Here is a 20,951-nt window from a genome sequence, read left to right as displayed (position 1 = left end):
ATAAAAATTCCTGATTATATACATACAAGTATACAACACATGTAAATGTATACATACACACATATACACACACACACAATGAAATAAAAATCTAACAAAGTAAATTAATGAAGTACAAAAAGTAACTGTTTCCCTCTAACAAAGCTTTGTAGTAATCAAATAGATTTCAGCAATAGTCAACAACAAACAAAAGTAAACAAGAGTAAAGTCCAACAAACTGAACTAGAAATATAGTTAGAAAATGACACTGACATTTTTATCCTTCATAAACTAGATAATCAATTTTTCACATATAGATACAACCAAAAGGACATTAAATTAAAAGCAGCTGCTAAGAATAAAATGTATGACATAGTCAGCTTTGTTACTTTAAATGAAAAACGACTATATGTAATATATTTTTAAAAGCTGACAATTCTAATCAAAGTCACTAAAAATTTCATTAAGCCTGTGGTTCGAGTATCAAATGAATAGAATTTTTTGGAGGGGTGGAGTTTTAAGTTCTGTATTGGTAAAGTACAAGAAATTAAATAATTATATTAAAAATGAGTCTTCGGGGCACCTGGGTAGATCAGTCGGTTAAGCATCTGACTCTTGATTTTAGCTCAGGTCACTATTGTGTGATTGTGTGAGATTGAGGCCCACACTGGGTGGTCAGCGGGGAGTCTGCTTGGGATTCTCTCTCCCTCTCTCCCTCTACCCCTCCCCTCTTTCCCTCTCTCAAATAAATAAATAAATCTTTTTAAAAAAAGAAAAAAGAAAAAAAAGGAGTGTTCAATCTGAACTTTTCTATTACATGTTTAATTGGGTTTGAGAACATGCATTGCCTGTGAATATGCCCAATACTAAGAGATATCGGTTACTAAAAATTCCCACTGTTGCAAAATGGATAAATAAGCATTATAAAATCCTTGATTATTGCCTGCATATTACTAACTCTTCCGATATTAACCACATTATGACCATCTAGCCCTGCTTCATTTACAATGTCCAAGTGCAGTAAAATGAAACCTTAATGAAAAATGTTAGTTTTCATGCATTTCATTATGTAAACATACCTGTTACTCTGATCTGTCATACACACAATAGCTCTCTCATCCCAATAACAGCCAAAGGACTTTTCTTCATGTTTAACAAAGCCATAAGACTAACCGTTTTTGCTGGAGCGGCCAGATTTTCCATTTCTTCATGGGTCACCCAAACGTTGCCTGAAGGCTAGGGAGGAGGCCCGGTGGGGGAGCAGTGGGGTCCACGGCAGGGAAGCAGTGGTAAAGAAGAAAGGCAGCAGAACTGTAAGTTACCAGCCCCATGGCAACAGGACCGTGCTCCTGCTTCTACAACATGCACAGGAGAGACAGCATTGCTGGTCTGCTCACAGCTTCCTTTTTCTTCTACTTAAAAAGATTAAATAGAAAGAGGGATGCTGTGAAGCTCCTGTGGGATAGATTTAAAATGATGCTCCTGTGATTATTAATCAGGAAAAAGGCCACACCAAGATTTGCATTTCAAAGGTAGGTAGCTAATGGATCCATTTTTTTTTGTAATCATAAAGTTGATTTTATCATAAAATCAATCATAAAATCATAAAATCAAAAAATCAAATCATAAATTTGATCTGTAGAGGAATGTATTTACTTTTCTTCAGAAAACAAAGGCACAGGTACTTTGTTGTGCAATTACCAGTATGTCATTCACAAAGTTTTGATTCTTCCTTGTCCTTGAAAAGAGAAAATTGGTGGTCAGTACAAAGCGGAAGAAAGCACTATCATCACCTGTCTGGAAACTAGTATCAGCTTTTCCCAAATGATTTCTTCCTTCTATAATTCCTTAAGTATGTTGTTTTCCTATATTCTTGGAGAGGAAAAGGAAGTGAAATGCTATTTTTAATTTAAAGACTATTTTCTTCAACCTTACTAAATGCTGTCAGAAATTACAAAACCTAGGATTCCCAATTTCTCAGCAGTGCCCTATACCATTATAGAGAAGAACATGATGTAAAAGGAAATTTTCCTTTTTGCAGGCACTATTCTTTATAAAGTGTCATTTGCTTTCTAAATAAAATAACCCATGATATTTGCTCTATACTGAATAATGCACAATTTCTAAACCAAAGTCCAGTTAGTAACATACAGATGTGACATATTGTTGATGGGAATGGTTACTGGGAATCACTTCTCATTAAATTTCACCGTTTCACCGGGAATCCTTATGAACATTGCAAGGTCGTCCAAGTACGTCCATCCTATAGTTACAATGGAATTTATATCCTATGCATTGCTTACTACTTATTTTGGAAGGGGTCTAGAATCGGAAGTAGCAAAATTGATGCCCAACATAAGCCTTCACTGTAACTCTCTCTGGCCTCTTCTACCAACAAATAGTATTGTTTGAATTTTCCTCCTATTATAAATTATGTAATTTAGTATAATTTGAAAAATAACAACATATAAACTAAATTGATGAGTATAATTCAATGTAAGATAAATCTCATTTATAAGAGAATTATATATCTATATGAGTAATGCATAATATATAATAAGAACATATATATCTCTAGTTCAGTAACAAAGGGAAGTTATGCCCCAAATTGGACACAGAGCATACTTAAGAAAAATCCCAGAGGACAGCCAACATATTTGTAAAATTTATATGTGCAAAATTCTCATTTTCCTACCATTTTGAAATTTAGGGTATATTTGAATTTTTCCCCTACAAGATAAAACTATGTGCCCTAGAAACTATTTTGAATACTGGAGTCACCTATGTTATTAAGAGACCCTCCCCTCTACACCCAACTTTTGGAAATGGTGCTCAATATAAACAGACAGAGGCATATGGATGAGTGAATCATTAAATTACAGAATAAATTGCTTTTATTAACTTTGTAAAGAGGGTATTATACTAAAAAGAACTTAACACTCATGTGTCACATACCCTTTACACCCAGTGACCACAGTGGTCCACCCGAACGGCTGTACTGTTTGTTCAAAGTGAGCTGCTGTGATGATTACCTGAAATTCACTTTAGCCAGTCTCATTTTATGATTTCTGTAGCTTCTATGTTAACTGTGAATCCAAATAATTAAGATCTCCCTCCTTCTATAGTAAACTTGACCAGTACTATCTCATACTGGAATTTGTACATGTATAATCCCCTCCAGAGTTTATCTTAAAGTCTATAGTGGTTGGTCTATCATCAAATTCTGGAACAGGCAAGATGCTGGAAGCCAGGGTTTTATCTGTAGCTTTACATGCAAAATAACATATACTGAGGGCAATTTTCTAAAGTATGGCTGGCAAACTTTCCCAAGTTGTGTGTTGTTCTCTTTTGATCTGTGGTTTTACCTGTGAGGAGCACTGTCTGTTCCAGAATCTTGTAAAGTAACTCATAAAATAGCTTCGGCACAACCCAATGGTTTAGACATTGTCAAGGTTTCAACAAGTTGATTTTATAAGCAGGCCCATGCACTGTAAGTCAATTATTCAGATTTCTTTCTCCTCACCACCTGCTAAAGGTTTGAAACTTTCACCTGGGTGAGTCATAAAGGGGTGCTGTAGAGCTCAAGCATTTCAGTGAAGAGAGTATCTTAAAGAACAGGTAGAGGCCTTCACTGCTGTGCAAATGCAAGGTCAGCAACTGACAGTGCTGGCCTCCCTCAATTTTGTATTTGACCTGCCTTTATTGCCTCACCTTAGTCCCATCAGAAAAGAATATGTAGAGAGTATTATCAAATGAGAACTAGGAGGAAAATTCCTAAAGGCTGTTTGGATTAAAGCACTTACCGAATTAAGTCATTCAGGAGAGAGTTACAGCATAAAAATAAATATTAAAATTAGTTTAACATATAACTCATGAAAATTAATTATGGGAAAATAATCACTTCTCTTGCTGGCAGAAATAGGAAATAAGTAAAGCAGCAAGATCTCAGGATAATCCTAAACCTTATCTACCTGGAAGTCACTTCTGTTACTTCCTAGATCATTTATTATTCTACTTGGTAATTGAGTTGCAAAGTAAATAAACTTGACATTTACTTTTCACATTCGAATGGTCCAGATCCACATTTCTCCCCATCTGATTTTATGTTTCTCAGTATAAGAAAAGAAATATTTCCATTATATGAAGACTAGCATTTGCACAACTGCACCTCACTTTATTATGAGTTTACTAATAACGAAAAGGGGAATGAAAGCGGACTGGAAGAATGCCGTAAAAAAGAAAACAGGTCAATGCAGGAAGCAGGAGGGTGTACTAAATCATAGCATATACTCTGGGGCAAACCACAAGGCGGTGTGACCTTAGGCAAGTCGCTTAACCTCTCTGTACAGCAGTTTTCTTCCATCTATACAAGAGATAAAAAAAAAACAAAGTACCTATCTCATAGTGTTGTTGTTGTGGGGTTTAAATGAGTTATAACACGTAAAGCACTTTGAACAGCACCTGACACTTAGGTGTCCACTGATGTTGGATATCATCACAATTTCATTAGAAATTTACTACTATTTCTTTAGAAATTTTCTATAATTTCTTTAGAAATTTTATTAAGCAATCTCCACTCCAGTAAATCTCCGTTTCATAAACGCTCTTTGTTTCCCATGTATATTGTGCTGACTGATGTCTATTTTATGCCTTACATTTCTGCTGGAATTTGCTGAATTCTGTGTTCCCAAACCTATTTTTTTCTACTGCACTGTTTTTTTAATTAGGCAGTTTAAATAAATATAACATAAAGTAAAAATAAAAGTTTCATTCATATTAACTCGGAGTTGAATTATTTGGAAAGACAGATATTGGCAAATCTTATAGCACATTATCAGTGAGATACAACTTCATCAAAGTCTGGGGAAAAGATTGTAAATGTCCAGGAGGATCCTGCACTCAAATAGCTTGTTCAGTATCTTGAAATTATCACTTTAAAAGGAAATTCAAACTAGAAAAATTGAAGATGTTTTATGGATGAAGTTCTAAGAGATAATGTAGAACTTCAGGCATTGGAATTGTACGCAAAGAAAAGTCCTAAGTGTTTCATCTAAATTTGCAAGTGCCTGAACATTTACATATTTTTATTGAAGATAAAATTTTTAAAGCATGTACTTATTCTCTGTGACATCCCTCTTTAACCAAATATTTCAATGAACTGGTACTTCTATCCCTATTCTATTAGGTAAGAGACTTTCCACAACAGCAGCAGCTCAGAAAGATCAAACAGAAAGCTGGAAAATTAGGGCTGACCCAAGAAAGTAATAAATGTAAATATTAGATTTTCTTTTGGGTGGTCTGGCCCATTTCATGCAGACAGGAAAGGAGGCAGAATCAGATAGAAGTTCCATTCAGTTAAAAAAAAAAAAAAAGTCAGTGTAAATGACTTTGTCTTTTTCTCTTGAAAATTTGAGGAAATAAGCAAGATACACCTGACTGAGGAACCCGAACTCAAACCTGAACACAAAGAAACACATGTATGGTCTGAAATAATTACACTGTTCTGGGAGAAACGATAACATCCCCAAATTGGGCTCTGCGTCCAGCATGGAGCCTGTTTAAGATTTTCTTTCTCCCTCTCCTTCTACCCCTAACCCCCTCTAAAAAGAGAAATAAAATAAATAAATAAAATAAAATGTGAATCCTAATATATAATCTTAGGTGATGACTTTAAGATGTTTTTGTCTTCACTTTATGTAGTGGATTCATTACTAGAAATTTATAAGCAAAGCAAATCATATTTAAAATGTATTAGATATGAGTAAATATTTCCATCATGGAGTAAAAGGAAGAAAAAGTATTCAGTAGTTCATTTTTAAAACAAATAGATACAACTTATTTTTTATGTAACTTGTATCAATATTTGCTAAAGGGTATATATCCTCTCTGAATAAAGAATTTTTACACATTAGTAAAAAGAGGGATATTCCTGTATCCTTTAGAAAAATGGAAAAAAATTACCAATAGGTAATTCATTTAAATACTAAATCAATATGCATATGAAAAAGTGTTAACTTATATATAAAAGAGCTTTTGACCTAAACAAATCTTACAAATAAAAGATATAGTTTGTGTGTAAAAAAAATAAATAAATAAAAATTAAAAAATAAAAATATAAATTTAAGCAAGGTAACAATATTAACAAAATGATGAGGAAAGGTTACACAATACAGTCTGGCCATTAAGATTCAAAGTAATAAGCCTATAAATGCCCTATACATAAATGTTGTATGGAAACAGTTTATGCAACAGTATAACTATGTGTGTATCCACTACGGTATTGTGAATACAATGAAAATTGTTAAATAAGCAAAATGTCTGATATTAGGGATTTGGTTAAATACATTATGGTATTTCCATGAAGGAATTATGCAGCAAGTAAACATGATACTATAACTGTATACTAACAATATGAGGAAAATGTTCATGCTATACTAAGTTTAAAAAATATATAAATAATAAATGATGCAAAATAATTTATTTTTATAAAAAGATAAAGGAAACAGACTTGAAAAGGTGTCTTATCCAAAAGTTAATATTAAACAAAATTAATAATTTTTAGATTAACTTTGAACTGTTAATTCTTTTTTCAGATTACCTTTGAACTGTTAATTCCTTTTTTATTCATTGATTTATTTCTTTTTCTTCTTTTATTAATTATTTTTATTAACATATACTGTATTATTTGCCCCAGGGGTACAGGTCTGTGAATCGTCAGGCTTACACACTTCACAGCACTCATCATATCACGAACCCTTCCCAATGTCCATAACCCAACCACCCTCTCCACCACCACCCCCAGCAACCCTCAGTCCGTTTTGTGAAATTAAGAGTGTCTTATGGTTTGTCTCCCTCCCGATCCCTTCTTGTTTCTGTTAATTCTTTTTTGAAGTCTTATTCAACCAGAAATGGTTTCCCCTTCTTTGGAACTTCACAACTCTTTGCTTCTGTCTAACATTAAGAAATTAAACTATCTCATCTCCTAGTGTTGAGCAAGTCTTACTTTCCTTACATAGTTGTCATCTCTGAAGTCAAAGCCATACAGATTTCATAGCCTCTGTAATGGCTGATAGAGTGACTTGTACAATCACCATTCTTAAGATGAATGTTTACTGATTATTCTCTACAATTTGCCTGGCAGTGAATTAAGGCCTGGAAACCATGGAAAACTGATAATATTCTTGGTTGGCTAGATTGGAGGATAAATTAAGAAATTTTTAATTAGTTTTTATAAGTATATGGAGTGGTAATGAGGAAGGGAAGTAAACCAGACTTTTGGTGCACAGTGAAAGCTTTTTCAAGGGAAAACATTCAAGAATCATTCAATGAAGGATGAGTTGGGGAAGGATGGCGATCCTAGAGTGGGAAGAATGTTCTAGGCAGAGAGAAGAGCAATTGCCAAAGCTTACAATCACCCACGAGCATGAAAGTTTAGCAAGCTGAAAATAGTTCTGTGTCACTAGAATCCTGACCTGGAGAGTTAATAAAGCCTTTCAGGTGAACTGAGGTGGATCACTAGACCGTGAATAGTCTTGTAAGTTCTCTTCACATTTGACTGTTCTTTAAACTGAATATGCTCTTAATTTTAATAGTTTGTGATTTAAATTTTTTAAGTTCACTTAGACATTTTTAGAAAAATAGTGCTTAATTATTCTATTTTCCATTAAGAAATGGATTTGCATGCTACATAAAAATCATAAAATATATTCTACTTTTCCTCTCGAAACTGGGACTTCCAATGCTTCGATTTTGCATTTTCAATAACTGTGCATGCATTTGCTCTTAGGAAAAGAGTGTTGATACAAGCCAACTGTGATGCTTCTCTCTCACTTGGAAACTAAATTCTATCAGATCTGAATTTGGTTTACAACATCTATTTTAATGGCCTATTCAGCTTTTATGTCAAACATATTCTGTATTATTGTTAGCTTAAGTAAACGTCAGCTATAGTATGCAACATTATAGACATTTAAAAATAATGTTATACATAAGGTTTGTTAAATTATATCTTTTTTATACACCTTACTTAGAAAGAAGTTAAAATGGAATTACACAAGAAAGATAAAACCTTTTTAAATTTGACCTGGTATTTCTGGCATTAGAATCTGGTATACTGGGAAGGAATGTAGAGATAGATACAATTGACATGAAGCCAATTCTTTCAGACTGTTGAAGGTCACAGAGAAAAAGCTATACTCAAGTTTAGTTTTATGTCTGAAAACTGCAATAAAGTAATACCACTTTTCTATCTTTTATGCACATCTCAAATTTACCTCATTCTTCCATAGTTTGTTGTTCTGCAATAAGACATGGGGCCAGAGAAATTCAGTTAACATCAGAAATCATATGCTTTACCAGCAAAAGGTATTATATAATTCAGCAATGGACTAAAGAAAGAATGAATATTATTTGGAGTTGTTCTGAGGACATGAATTTGTCATCTGGCATGCATTTTCTTTTAGACATTTTGTTCTTTTCTAGCGTTAGGGTAGGGACAAGATTATGAGAAGAATAAGGATTTATACAGGAGAAGCAAAGAGAATTTGAAGGAAGGTCTTCCACTTGGTATTTATAAAATACCAAATATCTGCATAGTTGCATAATTATGAAAACTGTGTAAGAAGTGAGTTCGGCATTGCATCTTCAGAAAGCACTAATGCCAACATCTCATCTCCTGGTTTTTTTTTTGTTGTTTGTTTGTTTTTAGTTTTGTTTTAAAGGGAACATCTTAAAAAAGAGTAAACTTGGGATCCTGTTGTCTGGGAGAAAAACCTAGACTTCAGTTAGAAACTAGCTCAAACATCTATCTTGGTCGCAGCCTTCAAGTCTGATCAGAATCACAGCTCCTCACTTGAAAACCTATTAAAAGTAGCAGCAAGGTTAATGAAGAGCAAGCTAACTCTCTCCAGAATAATTCATGCTGACATTGAAATGTGTGCTGCCACAGTTTGGCTCTGTGGACTTACAATGGCTGCTTTTTGCCCAGCGTTGGGAGAAAGAGGGGGCAGAAACTGACTCACAGTTCGGGATGTCGGAGGAGCTGAAGGACTTGTTAGGGAAACCATCTCTTGGATTGCTAGTCGCAGCTTTAAGCGATGCAGGGGATTGCTGATTCCAATTTCTCTCTGGATCTCAGTGTCTGATAAAGCAGACATGATGGCACCACTTTTCACGTTGGCTCTGCAGGCCGCTACGTACCAAGCAGGCATTCCCAACCAGAGCTGTTGGATAGGGAAATAAATACACACACAGATTATGCTAACAGTTAATAGTATCTCTTATGTGCTAGGCACTATTCTAAGTACCTTACACATATGAACTCTTTTACTGCCCAAACCCCAAAAGATAGATGCTATTATTATTTTCCCCAGATGACATAGAGGTATAAAGGCATTAAGCAATTTATTACAAAATATCAGCTAGGCAGGGATGGAAATAAAGATTTGAAATTGAATCTCTACAGTGTGCAATCTAACAACTAATTTATATTATTAGGTTGAACATAATAGCTGCACATCACCAAATCCATCCCTGCCCCCTTGGATTTAAGGACAAGAACAGCCACAAGCTGCATTTGGTAAAGGCTCTATCAACTTTGTTTAATGCATGAATTCAATTTATCAATCTCCTTTGGAATTCTGAGGGCAAAGGAGTTCTATCGCAGAAAGAGACAGCTTTACCACTTCCAGTCATGTGATTTTGATGCAAGCGTGTATTGCAGTTAAGCCCCATTTCTCACATACCTACCTAGAGCATGCGATAGTTGTGTGAATTTAAGTTGATGTTCTGCATGAACAAAGTTTTGGAGGATAAAATGATGTGCTAAAGGAGGAGACTAAAGTTATAAGCATCTGGAAAACTTTAGATAAAGAAAGTAAGAAAATGAATAATGCATTAGAAATTAGGGATTCCAATTTTTCAACTTTGCTATGATGCTCTTGAAAGACAATGGAATCGGTACACAGTGTCTGCACGCATCTTAAGTGCTGAGTGAACGCCAATTCACATGGGTCGTGGTGTAGCATTTGAATTACACACATTTGAAAAAGGAATACTCTCTCCAATTTCCCTTCCTCCCATCATGAGCTGTGAATAAGAAGCAGGGCACGTCCAAGTGAGCAGTTTAAATCTTGGTCTTTAAACATCCAAAACAGTGATTTTTTTTGCACTACTTTATTTGTTGATATGAACAGTCTTAGCAAACGGAGAGAAAACATGAGTGAGAATAGTGAGAGTAAGAGAAAGAAGAAAAGCTATAAATCAGCAAAAGTCAATGCCTAAATCTCTGGACCAGAAGGCTAGGCTCTAATTGCTTCAGTGGCACTGGTGAACTTCTCTAAACTTTGGCCTTATGTTCTTCATTTGCAAAACAGAGATTCAGCTCTATTACTTCTCGCTGTGGTAAGGCAGCTTCTAAGATGAGTCCCAGGGAGTTCCTCCTGATATTTCTGCTTTTGTGTAATTCTCTGCCTTTGAGTTTGGACTGAAATCAGTATCTTATTTCTAATGAAGAGGCTACTGTGAAAGTGATGGGATGCCACTTTCCAGATTAGATTACAAAAAGAGGGTAGCTTCATTCTTGCCTCATTCTCTCCCTCCCTCCTCTCAGCACTCTCTAGCTCTGGAAGAATTCAGCTGCCATGTTGTGCGCAGCCCTGTGGAGATACCCACAGGGTGGCAGAGAGATGATGTTTCCGACCAGTCACTGGCAAGGAACTGAATTACAACTGTGAAAACCAGAGTCAACTTGGAAGTGGATTCTCTCCACATCAAGCCTTGAGATGCCTGCCAATCTGGCTGACCCCTTGGTTGCAGCCTCATGAGAGACCTTGATTAAAAACCCAAGCTAAGGGGCACCTGGGTGGCTCAGTGGGTTAAAGCCTCTGCCTTTGGCTCAGGTCATGATCCCAGGGTTCTGGGATCAAGCCCCACATCGGGCTCTCTGCTCAGCAGGGAGTCTGCTTCCCTTCCTCTCTCTCTGCCTGCCTCTCTGTCTACCTGTGATCTCTGTCTGTCAAATAAATAAATAAAATCTTAAAAAAAAAAAGATTAAAAAAAAAAAAACCCAAGTTAAGTCATGTCTAGATTCCTGATCCACAGAAGCCATGAAGACAATAAATGTTACATTTGGGGATATTTAGTTACATGGTAATAAATAACAAACCTAGATATCCTTTTATTTAAAAAAATTCTGTCGTATGAGGACACTACTTGTCTCTATAGGGGAAACAAACAAACCAAAAGCCAAATCTTTGAGTCAGTGTGGCCTGGACTGTGACTTAAGATAAAAGACAAGACAGAGGGGAACCTAAATATAGCACATGACTGAAAAGGTCATACTATCTTCTAACAGGCGAGGTACAAGGTTTTGACCTCACCTTGACAGACACCATTAGATATGATGGAAGATGGGAGGTGACTTCTTAGTTTATAGACTCAAGTTGTTCAAAATAAGTAAACATCTAAATATGCCTTCACTGAACCCTAATGATTTTTCACCCCTCCCCTTTTTAAAGATATTTAGATTTCTATACTGAATAATATTACCCAAAGGATTGCCCATCCATTGTTTTCAGTATCATCCCTAATTAGACTTTCAAAAAGTTTCTGGTGTGGATAAATGGTGTGTGAAGCATCAGACTTAAGTTTGCACATCATTCCCACCAGGCTGTGCACGCGTGGAGGCGCTAAAGGTGAAACTTAAGGGCTCTCTTTCATTGGATCACCCCGCTCATTCATCTTGTTTATTCCATTTTGTAATTTGAGTCACTTTAAGAAGCACATTACGAGCAATTTCTGTGTGCTCAGGATAGGTTTAATTAGCACAAAGCCTCACTGCCTGTCATTTCCTAGCTCCTTATTGTCGGTAAGGCTTTTTTCATTTTTATCGAAGGGTTTGTTCATCACTTGCCAATGTAGCAGCTAACCCTCTGTCAAACTGCAGCTCATTTTAATGGAGTGACATTGAACAAAAAAACTGCTATCAATTTTGAAGTGTGCTTTCTTAAGCATGTTGATTTATAATTGATTTTTAAAGTATCGTAATTTTAAAAGCACATTTGGAAGCAGGAGCTCTGAAAAATCCCTTGACACGAGAGAATAAAATAAAGCAAGGCGCAGGCTTCTTTCACTCAGTCCGAAAAAAAGATGCAAAGTATGTCTTTATCTATATAAGACTAGTTTTTAAACTAAACTGGGTTTTAATTATTCCTCATTGATTAATTAGCTTTGGATATGATAGGATAATGAAAGTCAGGGATTTTATCATCTCCAACCACTTAAAACAATGGGTTCCTAGAGCCTCTGCCAGGCAAGAAAAGCCTATTTTCTTCTTTGCCCTGATACTGGCATCTCCCGGCACCTGTCAGCAGCCCACATTAGAGAACTGAATGGAACAGGCTGTGAACACTACTACTGTGTGGTATGAAGGGGTCTTTTGTGGTCAAGTGTGTGTTTCCTTCACTGTCCCAGTCTGCTTCTGCTGCCCCCCAACTCTGCTCAGGTGTTGTTTTTATTTTTCCCAGCCCCAGTGTTCTGTAGAAAGTGCTGAATGTAGATCTTGTTTTCTTGTAAAACTCACTTTAGACCCAGAGGGGAACAAGGGGACACATTATTCTCTTGCTTTATTCCAAACAGCTAAACCTAGCTGGCCTCTAGGCTTTAGAGAATTAGGTTCTGGAATTAATTTACAAACAAAGGAATGGTTGGTTCTCCACGCAATCAGATGACAGTGATCTCTTGGGTAACACAGAAGTGTTGAATACAGAGATGGCTCTTCTCTGTAACCTGCGGATGAGGAAGAACTCTGGACTGATGGATGGGGACAGATGTTTTCTTGCAACAACAGATACGTGGCTTAATAGCTGTCTTCTCTTTCTCTGGACATGAAGATGGTGAGATTTAGGGAAACTTCTTTTTATCACACTAGGTGCTTCCTTCTGCCCCAATCACAGGAATGTATCAGAGTTAAGATCAAAACAATGCCCACAACCTCCTGGATAAAGCAAATAGCTCTTTTATAAGCTACTCCAGGCTACTGGAAAGCTGTGACTTCTGGAACCCATCCTTACCTGTATCTAGAAAAAGTATCAAACTGAAAAGATGAATTTAAGAGCTTTCTGGTTTCATTCTCTTACCTCGAGCCATGCAACCACTGTGGGCCCATCCCACTGAGCAAAAGGTAATCCCTTCCTCCGAGCTTCTTCCAGAAGTTCATGCCTGAAGTACACAGCAAAGATTATTAATTAGGTAGCATGGAAAAAGACAGTAGCGATTATTTTTAATGACAATATTTTTTAAAAACCAATAGTCTTTTACACACTTTTTCTGAGATAATACAGAATAATAGAATTCCTTCCTTTTAGTAATACATGGAAATCACCCAATGATATTATGAGTGAAACACTGACATCTAAAAATAATTTCTTCCAACGTTTATTCCCAATATTCAAACATTAAATTGTTAATGGACTGAGAAGCTGAATTATTTTATCAGCAAATAGCTTATCTCTTTAACAAGAAAATGGCCCATATATGTATATTCAAGCATACATCATGGGATCTAAATGAGGCTTCTTCCATCTGCCTTGCTCACTTCTCCTTACAATTTCAATGATAGAGAAAATGTCTGTATAGAGGCAGTAGGTAAATTTGGTTGTTTAGTCCCATTCAAGACATGTGTTTCATTTTAGTATGCTCTTCAGGTCCAGGTAGCTATATTCAGAGTTTTTTGTTTGTTTGTTTGTTTTTAATCTAGACTGAAATTACCTCTCATTTAAAGAGAACTCAGAGGGAAATTAACTTCTATCACAAGAAAGCAATGTAAGGTGTGAAATTCAATACTACATTCCTTTTCATTTATAATCACTCCTGTTTTTAATGAAAGTGAAACACCCCAATGACAACAAATGGTTGTTTCTGATAGCAAAATGTTGTAAAGGCCTTGACAAATGCATTATTAATCATTGTCTCTACTATTGAGCCTTATAACTGACATCCATTTACAAAACCAATTTGAGTCGTTCATTGTTGAAATAGCAAATATGTGCTGAAACTCAAATTGATATTTACCTGACCAGGACTATATTGGAAAATATATTCTCTGTTCCTTAGTATGCTTTGATCTTACACACAAATGATAAAAATGGAGTGTATAATTTGCTCTTTTGAATGTGTCTTTCATGCTTAAAAATCCATCAATAATATCATATATGAACTCCAAAATGAAGCATTTGATTATTTCCTACCATCAAACAAACAATTGCTTATTATAATATGTGAAGATACAGTTGACTCTTGGACAACATGGGGCTAGGGGCACCAACCCCCTGCACAGTAAAAAATCTGCATTGCACTTCTGACTCTCCAAAAACTTAACTACTAATAGCCTACTGTTGACTGGATGCCTTACTGATAACATAAAACAGTCGAATAACACATATTATGTATGTTATATATATTTTATACTGTATTCTTATGGTAAACAGAGAAAAATGTTATTAAGAAAATCATAAGGAAGAGAAAATACATTATAATTCTGCAGTGTATTTATCAACGAAAATTCTCAGATAAGTGGGCCTGAGCAGTTCAAACCCGTGGTGTTCAAGGTCAACTGTACGTAACTGAAAAGGCTTTTCGGTGAGAACTCTCCCTATTTGCAGCAAATGCTGCCAACACACATTCAGTGTGAAAAAAGAAACAAAGAGACAAAACAAAAACTGAAGTTACAGCATCTGAAGAGACATATAAATCAACTGCTGTTTCATTTGAGGGAATAGCAAGGAAAACATGGGTAAGTTCTACGTGTAAGTCATTCAGCACCTGTGACAGGGAAGAGTGACCGGTGCCCTGAATCCAAGGTGAACACTAGAGGGGCTTCCTCACCTGGACGGCTGTACCATCCCCCATTCCTTCGGGCTTCCCACCATTCCTTCACTGAAAAACAGACTCAACTAGCCCGGTCTCACTCTTCCTGGTATTGAGAGAAAGGGGCTGAAGGGTCAACCAACCAACCATCATGGTACTCATGGTAAGCACCTGCTGTGAGCACAGACCTGTGCTGAATGTGAGAGAAACAGGCATGGCCCTAGTTTTTCACAAGATCCCTGGTTAGATAGAAAAAGCAAACCCATGAACTGTCCAAAACCACAACATGGTACACAAATGTATGGTAAGACTTGGTGATGCACGTTCTGAGTGGGAGGATTTTGGAAAATGGGTCACTGGCAATGGAAACAGTTGGTGAAGGCATCATGGCAACCACGGTGGCTGTGAAGGGCATGTGGAAAGGCATTCGAAGCAGGATAAGCAGTAAGGGCAGAAGGTCAGAGGAAGGACTCGGCATGGAACGTGTGTAAGCCAATGGAAAGCAGGCCTCCATGGAGCTGACGAGCCTTATTCAGAGTTGTAGATTATACCCAAGGGGGCAAGAAACACTTCCTGTGATGTCGCAGCTGAGTGGCAGGAAAGGGGAAGAAACAAACATACATCTTTTTTGCTACATTTAGTAAAAAGGCAAGTGAATATGCCCTTGGCACCTAGGAAGCAAATGACATTGTCACAGGTGAACTTCAGGAGTTGTACAGAAGCCATTTTTAATAGCTAGACTTTAACTGTGAAACTTCTGACTACTTCTCTAAAAATATTACACCACACGAGCCAGAGAGAACCTGTTCAAACTTGAGTCAGCTACTGTAACTTCTCTGCTCACAACCCCTCAATCACTCCCTGTCTGGCTGAGAATAAAAGGCAAAGCAACAGTTAGGATCCACTCTCCTACCCTCCTGGGCTGATTCAGCTGCTGCCCCACACAGCGACACTGCCTCCTCCCTGTTCCCTGGAAAACAGCTCAGGCCTCTTTCAGCCTCAAGACCCTTGTCCTACTATTCTCTCTGTACGGAATGCCTGTGCCTTCTATCTCCACATGGCTCACTCCCTCTCCTACGTTTAATATTTACTCAAATGTCACCTTCTCTGAGTGTCTCCCCCACTTCTCTCCTTCCACCCCCACCATACATTCCTTATCCCTGTTCCTTGACTTATTTCTCTCCATGGCACTTATCTTCGAACACAGAGTATCATTTACACCTCAGTCTATTATATCCCAATCAAATATAAGCTCAAGGAGGACCGATGTATTCACATATTCTGTTTAGAGATAATTAGAAGCATCTAGAACAAGGTCAGGCACAGACAAGGCGCTCAATAAATAGCTGTGAATGTTGAACTTGTCTGCCAGTGTTAGCAGTTAGGTGCTCCTTGTTAGAGTAAATTGAGCGCGATAATGTATATATATATTTTTGTAGTCCAAATAGCTTTTTCTACTTGGGCTTACAACACCATTCAAAGTTTCGTTTCAAAAAAAAAAAAAAAAAAAAAAAAATCCTTAAATTCTGTTTCCTCTTGAGCCAGTTTGTCAGAGTAACTCCCATTCTAGCTGATCCTGAGTCTGATCTGGCTGGGGATCCCTGACAGCAGGCTGGTTAAGACGCAGTTCCAATGTGCTCAGACAGTTCTATTTTCTGTCATCACGGAAATTTAATCACACGATTGTTTGTGAAATCCTTGGACAATCTGGCCCTTAAAAGAGGTTTTTGTTTTGTTTTGTTTTTGCTTTGTTTTGCTAAAATCACAAGCTCTTGGAACCATAATAACTTTAGTAAGAATATGCCAAGATAATAAGAAAAGGGAGCTCTAGTCCACTGGATTCTGTCCTTTGGTCCCCAGCTGGCAGGGCTGGAGCCCATGTAAAGGCCCTTGAGTTGAAAACAGCTGCCAGATTCTGGGTGGCAGGCTGGGTTTTGTAGCAGAACTGAGGGCCACGTGACTTTAACTTCAGATGCTCTTTCTCTTAATCTGAGGGCAGAATCAACTGTGTAAAGGAATGCACTGAAATTCTCAAAGCAGTATTACATTTAATTCTTCTCAATCTTAAGAAACACTGCACCATGCAGAATTTATAAGAGACATATATCTGGATGTGTATGCATGAGAAAGAAGTAATGTTAAAAAAAAATACAGGCAAACTATAATAATCGGAAATCACAGAGTTTGATACATGATGATTTTCTAACAGACTAGCAAGGGTAAACATTAATTGTAGCGGGGGCATGCTTCTGCTCATGAGATATTTTGGGCCCACAGACAGAGATATAGTAACGTTAACTTTTTAAGAAATACTAAATAAAAAACTGATTTGCCACGAACAGGCATTTTGAATATACTGGTGTTCTCTGCTGGACCAGTCCATGTGTGGAAAGATATGCATATTTTCTGTACTCCAGATTCAGCCTTTTCAAAGGTCAAGGGCAGTTCTTCCAGAGCAAGGCTATGATCCTAGTATATGTGTGACTCTGGAAATTACTGCAGACCTGAAGAAATATTTTTGTTTTTCTTTCTCTTTTTTTCTTCCTCCAGACAATGTAATATTCAACCATTTTTCCCCAAAAGATAATTTATATATCACTACTGTTATCGGTATGCGTTTTTGTTTTAAGATGTTGACTAGCTTTTAGAGGATACCAGTAACATTTCCTTTTAGAAAATCTCTCTGGCTCAGGGCTGTCATCACCTGTGTGAAAACTCAAAGTAATGCACTAATTGTACTGAATAAGAAAAACTTTTGAATTGTTGAGTATTTTTAAGAAACACAGTCTCATCTAAATAAAGAATGCCATTAGATTCCCCCAAAGGCATCAGACTCTCTTGAAATAGGTGTCAATGAGTTACTGTGACTGGAAAGTGACACCTTAGGAGGCCAACAGGTAAGAAACACTTGGGTGTGCGAGTCGTTGGCATGCCCATATATCACTCTGCGGAGGGGAGCCCGTGCATGCTAGGCCTGATCTGAGGACAGGACCAAGGTGTGGGTACCCTAGGCATAACCAGCCCCAAGGATTTCTGGATAAACGATTGTCTAACAAACGTACATGAACCAAGGGCATTTGCTGGGTTTGTAATTTCTAACTCCTAATCCACATGAATTTAAGCAAGTATGACTTTGCCTCAGTGACTCAATCCAAACAGAAATGTCTGGCTTCTCCTTTTTTGGTTTTACGTCTCTCTTCAGTTATTGCAGTTTTGACCTAATTGGAGGAGAATGTTTGCGTATTTGCAAGTTGTGTTTCTATCACACTCAACAATGTCCTCCTGCCTCCCTGCCTTGTCTCCCCACTCACTTTGCCTTGATTTTCAAGACATACAGAAATACTTCTCTGAAGCCACCCTTTCCTCGCCCCTGAGTCAATATTTACTACTTCTTTTTATAAGTGCCCTAGAATACTAAGCATTCCTACCCAGAGTATCTTTAACATTTTATCAACTCAGAGATTAAGTCAGTTTTATTCTTTGCTGAACACAAAACCTGGCACGTAGTAGGTCTATAAAAAAATCAGGTGACTGACTACCTAACAAATTTGATTAATCCTGGAGCCTGCAAAGTTCCTGTCCTCACACCCTCATAACAGGGGAACACAACTCGCAACTTGTAAATCAACAAGTTCAAGAAAGTGTTAAACTCTGAGAAATAAAGTTCATTAATTACTCGAAAAAGTCAGACCACGGCCAGTAAAGTCTCCTTTCTTATATTCTTCCCAGCGTGGATGGTTCATCACTGTCAGTGAAGAGAAACCTTATTCTCAGACCACTTAGCCTATGATGCTAATTTTAGGATTGACAATTTGTGATGTGACTGTGTGAAGAGCACACGGTACCCTTTCCTCTGTCACTCAGGATAGCCGTGCCAGTCACCTTCCATTTAATGCCTGCCCGTTTCCCCTTCATGTTTTCTATTTCATCTTTCTTTACTTTCTACTCTTGTTGCCACCTTATTTTTTCCCCCAACCCTTTAATGGGCCCTATCTCGAGTTTCCTAACCCTTCTAATACAGTGCCATTAAAAAACAAAAAATAAAACAAAACAAAAAAATCCTGCTGTGCTAGCAGAAGAGCTAAGAGAGCGGCCCCTAAAGTCTGATTGCTTCGGCCTGATTCTTGGTGCGACCTCTTCTTAGCTGTGCATCCACAGACAAGTCACTTTACTTCTCTGTGCCTCAGTTTCCTCATCTGCAAAATAAAGCTGATAACAGTACCTACCTCAGGGGGTTGCAGTGAAAGAGACCTGAGAAAATACATGTAATGTGATTACAGCAGGGCCTCACACAAAGGACGCAGCTAATGAATGTGAGCTGTTACTTTTGTCATAGCACTGTCCTCTGAACCCTCCAATGGTTACTTAAATGTCTAAAGTATAATCCTCAACCTGAACTACAAATACTAAATAGGTTTAGTCTTGATTTCCCTTTCTAATCATCTTCACTTACTTCTAACCAGAACTGAGAACTTACTTTTGCAAATAATTTGTGCATTACTAATTCTATCATTATGAGTACCATTTTCCAGAGCTGAGCAGTTCTTTCCTTTCAACCATCAGAATCTTACTATTTGCCTAAATCATGACCATTCCTTTCATTTTCGTGATAATTCCATTCCAAAAGGACTCTTTATCCTTCAGAATCTGGAAATTTACAGTGCAAAAATCAGTCCTGGAGATTGTTGAGTAGTACCACATGCATCCCATCTCCCACCCATGACTCTACAGTCCTAGAGATGAGAGTTTGCTCTTCCACTGCCTCTTGTTTTTCTTCCCATGCTCTAGCCAAGACGATCTTTTGAATGGTTGTTACATTGTAGTCCACAAAACTCTCAATGTTGACAACCACTGGGATCTTTGATGACAGTATGAATTATAATTATTAAAAATGAATAAGAACTTTGTTTAGCAGCTACCTATATTGGCTGTTCAGAAAGAGAAAAAATGTACTCTCTGATATTAAATATTTTGTAAATTGATTGACTACTACCCAGGCTTTTGTTCAAATTCTCATCATTTGTGGATCATGGCAATGGACTCCCAGAGTCTGTCTCTTGTTTTGTACCTACCTCCTTCCCATCCTTTTTCCAACTCCTAGTGAGACCCTCCTAAATGCAAACTTTTTGTTAAGACTTGCCTACTTAAAAACCTCCCCACTGTCCTAAAAATAAAGGTCAAATATCTTAGCATGATGGAAAAAATGCTTAGTAATCTGGCGCTGGTTCTCTCTGCAGACTCCTGCGCTCAGTCAGTGCCGAAACACCACCATTCCCCCAATACCTCACTCAATTTGACCCTCTGTGATGCTTGTCTTTTTCTTCTGACTGAAACACCCTCTTTGCATCAGAATTGTGGCAAACTCAGACTCATCCTTCAGACACAGCTAATGCTTCCTCCCTCCTGTGAAGATTCCAAGACCTCTCCCAAGCAGAATTAGATTTCTCTTCTATACAAATGTTGTAACTTGTGTCTACTCCAGTTTCTGCATGTCTTACACCTCTCATTTATAATGTACCATGATAGATCTAACGTGCTCTCTTGTCTCACCTAAACCACTTCTGTTCTTCAGAAATACAGCATCATGGTTTGAAAGAACAGAAGTTTTGGATGTAGACAAATTAGGGTCTGGATCCCAGGCAACAATAGCTAACATTCATTTATCACATATTTTGTGTGAAGCCTAAGTGCTTTACATGTATACTCTCTTTAATTTTCACAATGATAAGATACATATTAATACTCATTTGCAGACAAGGACATTGAAGAGCTAAAGTCACTTGGAGCACAGAACCAGTGGGTGGTGGAGCCAGAACTAGAGCCCCAAAAAGTTGGCCACAGATTTGAGTTTCTTAACCCCCATATGATCCTTTAGTTAATTACCCTTTGAATTTTTCATAATTGAGAAAGGAGGGTAAATGGAATGTAGGAATTTGGTTAAATTAACACCAGTAGCATTTACTTAATTGTTAGTATTAAACAAAATAATGATCTCCCACTTTTCTTGTGGTTCACTTATATTCATAAGTGGTATATAGATTTATTTGGCCTCCTGGCTAATATGTATAGTCTTTGCCCCCTTACTATCAGGTCGCGTACCTCTGTCA

At 37.3% G+C, this 20,951-nt stretch overlaps 1 protein-coding gene across 4 annotated transcripts in view; it reads right to left on the bottom strand.

The window, feature by feature from the left end:
- The window catches only part of LOC111142065 (PTPRF interacting protein alpha 2), a 492,908-nt gene that overhangs the window by 20,454 nt on the left and 451,503 nt on the right, over positions 1–20,951 (bottom strand). For 3 of the 4 annotated variants that reach the window (XM_022495008.1, XM_022495009.1, XM_022495012.1), the window contains 3 exons: positions 13,116–13,197; positions 9,000–9,200; positions 1,153–1,215 (listed from right to left, as the gene is read on the bottom strand). In XM_022495008.1, coding sequence (XP_022350716.1) covers positions 1,153–1,215; positions 9,000–9,200; positions 13,116–13,197 — 346 coding nt within the window. The remainder of the gene's footprint in view (positions 1–1,152; positions 1,216–8,999; positions 9,201–13,115; positions 13,198–20,951) is intronic. The other variant, XM_022495010.1, reaches the window with a different exon arrangement.

This window comes from Enhydra lutris, unplaced genomic scaffold (genome assembly GCF_002288905.1).
Source record: "Enhydra lutris kenyoni isolate GAN:26980312 unplaced genomic scaffold, ASM228890v2 scaffoldscaffold7, whole genome shotgun sequence".
NCBI lineage: Eukaryota > Metazoa > Chordata > Mammalia > Carnivora > Mustelidae > Enhydra > Enhydra lutris.
The sequence above is the reverse complement of the archived record's forward strand: the minus strand, read 5'-3'. Positions and strand labels throughout refer to the sequence as shown.